At 45.6% G+C, this 7,493-nt stretch overlaps 1 protein-coding gene across 1 annotated transcript; it reads right to left on the bottom strand.

The window, feature by feature from the left end:
- Window positions 1-753: 753 nt before the first annotated feature.
- On the bottom strand, window positions 754-6,746 carry rpia (ribose 5-phosphate isomerase A (ribose 5-phosphate epimerase)). Its single transcript, XM_068718010.1, has 9 exons — window positions 6,541-6,746; window positions 5,813-5,873; window positions 5,113-5,168; window positions 4,782-4,841; window positions 4,593-4,657; window positions 4,430-4,498; window positions 3,845-3,986; window positions 3,102-3,201; window positions 754-2,532 (listed from the first exon to the last, which is right to left on the bottom strand). The coding sequence occupies exons 1-9, from the start codon at window positions 6,703-6,705 to the stop codon at window positions 2,435-2,437; spliced, it is 816 nt and encodes a 271-aa protein (XP_068574111.1). The 5' UTR covers window positions 6,706-6,746; the 3' UTR covers window positions 754-2,434.
- Between the last annotated feature and the right edge of the window lie 747 nt (window positions 6,747-7,493).

Below are 7,493 nucleotides of genomic sequence, written 5' to 3'. Positions count from 1 at the left end.
AGAGTAGTTGTCAGGACAGCCGACAAGAAAGCTTCAACGTGGCTTCACTGTAGAGGTGCATTTCCTGTTCCTGATCACGAGTTGTGTTAATACAAACAAACAGGAAAGGGCAATGACATAATGTGCGTCATGGAATTTAGTTTTTAAAAACGGAAACTTACGATAAAACTCCATGGCTGCCACGAAGCTTTCAAGTTCCTAAATGAATGTTTTCATAAATATACATGACAGCTACTGTAAGACACATCAGCACGTGTAGCTGCAGAGTTAGTATATCTCTGAATGATGAGTTCAGGTGGTTTAAAAAGGTCAGATAGTGAACCCAGCAGAACTAGCAGAATAAAAGCGCCCCCTGGTGACCATAGAGGAGAATGACACCATCAAGGGTTTCTTTTCCCCTCAGTCTTTGATACGAGAACATTTTTTTACAGTATGTACTTACAAAGTCTGTTTCCATAAAAAATACCCAAAGTAAAAAAAAAAACACTTAAATCAACTGTAATCAATTATTGACATTATCAATTACTTTGGTGATTATTTTGTTGATAAATGGATTCGGAAACTAACCCAAATTGGAGTAAATAATTGCTTATTTTGTCCAAAACTCAATATTTAGTTTACTATCATATAAGACAACGCAAATATTCACATCTGAAAAACTAAAACTAAAACCAGTGAATGCTAGGCTAATGACAGAATGACGAAAATGAAGTTTTTCACCAAATTCTCAGTAAGAAAAGGAAACATTAGGCGTTCTGTATTCATGGTTCTGTATTGGTTGACAAAGAAAAAAATAGTACCGTCACAGCAAAATGAGGATCACAGTCAATTGGTAAAGAAGGTAAATAACAGAAATGCTGGTGCAAAAAAAACAAACATGGTGTTCAACCTGTGTCTGACACATCTCAGATCAACTTTCACGTCGTCGACACGTCATCCGCTTCCATTTAGATTTATGAGAGAAGAATTAGACTTTAATAGAACATAATAACAGTGGCTCGTAGACAGATTTGCTTGCAAATACAAAAACATAGAAAAATAGCCGCAGGGTGTAAGGCACCGCGAGCCAAAAGCAATACATCATGGCTGTTTCTCTTTTAAGAGCCGCAAACACAACCTCAAGGACTCCTCTGGTTCCAACTACACCACCAGCTACACACCAGAGTTATGTTTCTACATCTGAATGAAACGGGGCGCTGCCAAGGCACATAAAACGCGCTCGTGTTGCCGTTACATTAGTTCACCATTGACTGGGAGCGTTTTACGGCACACTTGGCCGTCGTCGCTTCCTCAAAACGGTCTCTTTATAGCTGTATCTAAAATTAAGGTGATGGCAACAAGACCCTGTGAACAGATGGCTTGTGTAAGGAAGAAGATATTACACTACATAAGTAACCCACGGGCACAAAAGGTGAGCCGACACAGTGGAGGGAGGTACATGCACGAAGTGGTTTGGATGTGGACTCTTAACTCCGTCCACGGACTAGTTGAACCCGACAGAAAACCCAAACTGTCTGCACTCAGGAAGCCAGATTATTGGTCCATCACACGCTCAGACTTAACGGCCGAGGAGAGGAACTCCCGTATCGTGACGGAACCGGCACGGTCCGCAACGCTTCGACAAGTGCGACTCCCAGCAAAGAGGATGCAAAGCTGTCGGCGAGTGCGGCCGAAACGCTTTGGGTGATTTTCCGTTGAAACGTCTAAAAGCCTAAATCTACACGACACTCATTACAGCCCACCTCTGTGCTATATGGCATGTGGGCGACACCGGATTATTGTCACACCATAATCAAATAATGGAGTTTTTCATACATGCACCACAGGGTTTCCCTTAATTGTCAAAGATCTCATTAATTTTTTGAGCTTTTTTTTGGGGTTTAAATTAGCATATTAATTCAAGAAATTAATTTCTTGGTAAGCGTATATATTTCTTCCTGTGATCTCATGGCAGCAGCCCAGCAGAGGCCCACAGTCTGACAAATGACTGTGAGCTTTTAAATGTTACTTTAATGGCATCGTTTTCTCTAAATAGGTCTTCAAATATAATCTCAAGGCACTCCTTAGTTTCACTCTGCAGACATTCAGTCAAACCCGCTGATTACAGGAAGAGACAACATCTCCAGTGGGACCAGGCAGCTAAACTGAGCAACAATATACATTTTTATATATATATATATATATATATATATATATATATATGAGATGCACTTGACTTTACTCATCAGGCACTTTAAAACTCACAGCGTCAGAAGCACCACCTGCAGGATGAGAAAAACCAAAGTGATCCTCAACAGTTTGGTTCTGAGGTGTTGTGAACAGTTTCTGTTCCAGGAGGTGTGAACACGGTCGGGTGGAAATCGTGAACACGGCACTTGTGGGGTAGAGTGAGGTCGTTGAGGAGGAAGTGGTTAGTGGACACGACGGACTCTCCTCAGTTGACGTGGGGATCTCGAACCTGAACGCTGCCGTCCTCCATCCCGAAGTAGGCCCGTTCAGCCATGCCGACGAAAAGCCCCGTCTCCACCACGCCTGAAGAGGACACGCACACAAACATCACAAACATCACAAACACACAAACATCACACTTTAAAGGCTGATTACCAATGATTTAAATCATAAGCACATTATAAACACAACCAACATTTCTCGGAGGTTATAACCAGGCGGCAACCTCCGGTTCTGCCGAGTGAAGCTGATCTAGAAGTGTCTTAAAAGCTGCATTCTCTCTAGTGTCCACCAGGGGGCGACTCCTCTGGTTGTATAGAAGTCTAGTCTAAAATGACTCTACTTCTCTCTTGATTTATTCCCTCAGTAAACATTGTAAACATGAGTTTATGGTCTCAATCTCTAGTTTACAGTCTTCTTTTCACTAATCATTTAGTACATTATGGTCTATTTAGAGTCAAACAGACCATAAAGCAGGGGATGATTTAGGGGGCGGGGCTTACAGCGATTGACAGGTTTCTACCAGAGACGTATACGACGTCTCTACGTCACTCCTGGACATTCAAATATGGCAACATCCGCTCATTAGTTGCAAAAAAACCCAACAGCCTATGGTTGTGCGTCATGACGGTGCGCTTTAGCCGGCTCCTCACCTGGAATCATCTTGATGGCGGTGTTGACTTCCTTCCAGTTCTCAGCGCGCTCAAACTTCCAGTCCAGGAGGAAGTTGCTGTTGTCGGTGACCACAGGACCCTGAGAGCCACGACGAAAAACAAACCGTCAGAACCATTCATCAAGCCTTAACAAAAAAGAAATGTAACCCAACAGCCAGAGGGTAAAGTTCACCAGACACAAGTGTGGTTATAACCCCAAGCATTAACCGCACAACCACACTCTTGTGACGAATGATGAATCGCAGCTTTTCCAAAACAAGTAACAGCAGTGTGACCATTAACAAGTGTTGACGCGTCAGCTTCCATTTATTTAAAACTGAATTCGACAAAGTCTAGATAATCATAATAAGCAGAACCGACGCACGACGTTATCTTGACCGGGTGAAACAGAGACTTCTATGTGGCTTCTTTTTTTTTGCATTTACCGAGTGACCGTGTGCAACTGTGGAGGCAGATGTCGGTGAAGCAACACGTCTGTGATCATTGAGACTTCCTGAGTGAACAGGCGCGTCACTCATCGGCACACAAACCGCTTCCCGACCTTTGCTTAAGCATTGCGTCACCGGCGTGCTCGTGTGGAGCTCTGTGTGTACGAGACAAACAAAGCCCACTGACCGGGTCGTCATGCACTCCACGGGGCGCTTTAAGCTTCACACCAGAAAACTCCTGAAACACATCCAGGAGTAACAACAACGCTGTGAGTGAACAAGAGGAGCGCTTACTGCTTTACTGACGGCCATCCGGAGGTTGGCCTCCCCTCCGAAGCGCTTGGCTATGGTCCTGGAGACGGGAACGTACGCCATGGGGATCACCTCGATAGGAACGCCCTTCTTCCACTGCTGGCCCAGAGCCTTGGAGTCCTTCCTGAGAGAGGAAGAGGAGGACGAGGAGGAGGAAGATGAGAACAGCATCTGGCCACACGCTCACTCACTTGTACTTTATGAGAGTGTTTCCTTCTGCTGGATGGACTTGTTCATGTGAGAAGAAAAAGAGGCTGGTAGAGGAGGTGATGTTTCTCAGAGTGACCCTGAGGAACACTGCATAGAGCAGAGCTTCTCTACCGGGGGTCTGGGGACCCCCAGGGGTCCTTGAGGGACTTTCAAGGGGTTCCCCCAGAACAATGTATTAAATGCACTGTAGCCAGGAGCTCCATGTGAGTGAGAGTCATAAGAGTGACTATTCTGATCATAGGTTTCTATGTCCTCAACTGTAGCGGACGTCCTCGAAAACTGCAGCTTCTAAAAACGAATGCATAGAAATCCACGCATCCTTTCTTTGTCTCTGTAATTAAACCAGCAAACACAAACCTGTAGTCCGCAATGACAACGAAATGTTTGGCGCAGCCGGCTACAATCTTCTCCTGCGTCAGGCAGCCGCTGTGAGACAGAGAGAGGACGAGGACGAGGGTGAGACGGACACCAAGAGGAGACGCTGGGTGGCGCTCTGCTGTCTGCAGGACACCGTACTCACCCTCCGCCTTTTATCAGCGTCAGATCGGCGTCCACTTCGTCCGCTCCGTCAATCGCCACATCCAGCTGTGAGGGAGCGTGAACTTATTACAGCAGACAGCAAAGCAAAAGAAAGCGTTTCTCAGGCATTCATTCATTCATTCATCCCCCCCCCCCCCCCCCCCCTTCATCTGTAACGAGCTCATCGTACCTCCGGGTGTCTGTCCAGATCCGACAGCGTGAGGCCGTGCTGCAGAATCAGCTGACGGGCCTGTGGGACGACGAGCAGACAGACGGCATTTATTATCGGAAACAAAAAGGCACGTTGGTCAAATATCGATTAATGCACCGTCTCTTGCAAGTCACTCTGAATAAATGCTTCATTTATATGCAGAAAAAGAAGATGGCGTGTGGTAATGAAGCCACAATGTTACAGTGAAGGCTGTTGCCAAATACTGTGTACACAGAGTGTTATGCCACCAGGATGACAAAAAGGAGAAGTCACACTGGTCTACCAGTAAGACTGACGATCTCAAACCAACCTGGAAGGAGGTGGGCACACACACGATGTTCAGTTTCTCCTGACGCACTCGCTCAGCTGGAACAAACACACACACACACACACACACACACACCATTAAAAAGCGTTGCCTAATCAATATCGGTCTACGTGTTCAATATTTGGAATATATTCACAGTTTTATCGAGCCATCAGACAGCGTTTCAGAGGAGGAACTGAGGCTGTCACCAGACTCCATTGACAAAAAAAAAAAACGCACAGAAAACGGGGGTTTGCTGGTCCCCAGCCTGGACCGGTTAGTCTGTTGGCTTTGGAGAGAACATAGACTGATATAACGCCTCAGTTTCTGGTCAGAAATGTCTGTCTGGCGTTACGGTAAAGCAGTGAAGATATTCTAAATGTAGCGTACAATTAAACGGATTGATTTTTTGTTTTTGGGTGAAGCTTTCTTTGGAGTTCTTTGCTGTTGTCCCTCGTCCACAGAAAACATTGCTTTGCTCTTTAGCCCTGGTATTACAAGTCTAAATGCTGCTCCCTCTGCTGGATTCATAGAGGCTAAAAACACACTTTTACATAAAGATCTCCAATAAACAAAACACCTAAGCAGACTCAACTTTAACATATAAAAAAGAAGAAGCAGGTTCAGCCAGGTGTAAAAGACATGAGTCACAGGGTTAGGCGTCCTATCTGAGACATCAGGTGCCTCGTAGATTACATCTCACCCAGTCTGTCCACAGCATAGACGATGGTCGATCCGCTGCCGACTCCAACCACCTGGTTGTTCTGCGAGAGACAGAAGATAAAGTTTTAGAGACATTAGTTTGACTGGAGGTGTTATGAAATGAAGCACCTCAAAAAGAACACAATTAATACAATGAATTTAAAGACTTTTCTTGCAGTTTCAACAAAACAAATATGATCTCAGGTTGTTTTTCCTGCTCTATATAGTCTATACATTTAATATTGATGAAATAGTGTCTGTTAAATATTGATAAAGTCATGCATAATACAGAAAACAGCAACATCTCTGCAGCTTCTGTTTCCCATTTCATGCTACAACATGCTAGCTCATTTATCTCTATTTGTCCATCACTTAAAACTCCACTGACCGTCTTTGCTAGCAGCTAACACACACACACACACATGATGTAACACACGGCTAGTATATATTTAGTCCTTAAAGCCCACTATCCCGGGACAAGCAATGCATAACACCGAGCTAATTCCCTCGCAAACCGTGCTACTTAGATAACGGCAATGAGTTAGCAAGCTAGGCTAACGGAACGTTGTGTCTGTCTAGAGAATGCTAACTTTGCTAGCATGCTAGCATCTGGGTCTGTAGCAAAGACTACAGATGACTGAGCTGGTGGAGACTTCACGCGTAGCTGGCTGCGGACACACGTGGACGAGTTAGCCGACAGGCGCACCGCGGTGCTACGGTTCACTGTACCTGGACGTGGTTGTCCACGGCGGCGTAAGCGGCCAGTTTCTTCGCCTCCTCTGCCATGTTAGCGGCGGACTGAGTGAACGGACGCGCGTGTTTCTGCCTCCAAGGTGCTGGAGAGAGAAATCCAGCTGCGCGTTCACTGAAGGAGACACACCTCTGGAGTCTCATGACCCGGCCCACAAGAGAGAGAGAGAGAGAGAGGGAGAGAGAGGAGAGAGAGAGAGAGAGAGAGAGAGAGAGAGAGAGAGAGAGAGAGAGAGAGAGAGAGAGAGAGAGAGAGAGAGAGAGAGAGGTTTCCCCTCCGCACCAGGAAGTGGAGTTACAACAGCAGAGAGAGAGAGAGAGAGAGAGGGGGGGGGGGGGGGCAGAGACACAGAGAGATAGAGAGAAAAAGAGAGAGAGAGAGTGACGGAGAGAGACACAGAGGAGAGCGTGAGAGAGAGAGATGAGAGAGACAGACACACAGAGGAGAGGCAGAAAGAGAGAGAGACAGACAGAGGAGTGAGAGAGAGACAGAGGAGAGAGAAGAGAGAGAGAGACAGAGGAGAGAGAGAGAGATGAGAGACAGACAGAGGAGAGAAAGAGACAGACAGAAGAGAGAGAGAGAGAGAGAGAGAGAGAGAGAGACACAGAGGAGAGAGAGACAGAGAGAGACACAGAGGAGAGAGAGACAGAGAGAGACACAGAGAGAGAGACAGAGGAGAGAGAGACAGAGAGAGACACAGAGGAGAGAGAGACAGAGAGAGACACAGAGAGAGAGACAGAGACAGACAGACAGGTTTCCTCTCCGCACCAAGAAGTGAAGAGAGGCATTTGAATGTGTTTGCTTTTAATCCTGTTTATATAAAAGCCCATTTATGCCAGTGAAAGACAACAATAAGATGAACACATAGCTGTGATAATAATAATATTCTCATGGTAAATCATAATTATGAAAAGTCAAATTAGATAAAATG

The sequence above is a fragment of the Cebidichthys violaceus genome, unplaced genomic scaffold (assembly GCF_023349555.1).
Source record: "Cebidichthys violaceus isolate CVI_PGR_0920_01 unplaced genomic scaffold, fCebVio1.0.p SCAF_22, whole genome shotgun sequence".
Classification (NCBI taxonomy): Eukaryota; Metazoa; Chordata; class Actinopteri; order Perciformes; family Stichaeidae; genus Cebidichthys; species Cebidichthys violaceus.
This window is presented reverse-complemented; position numbering and strand designations above follow the sequence as displayed.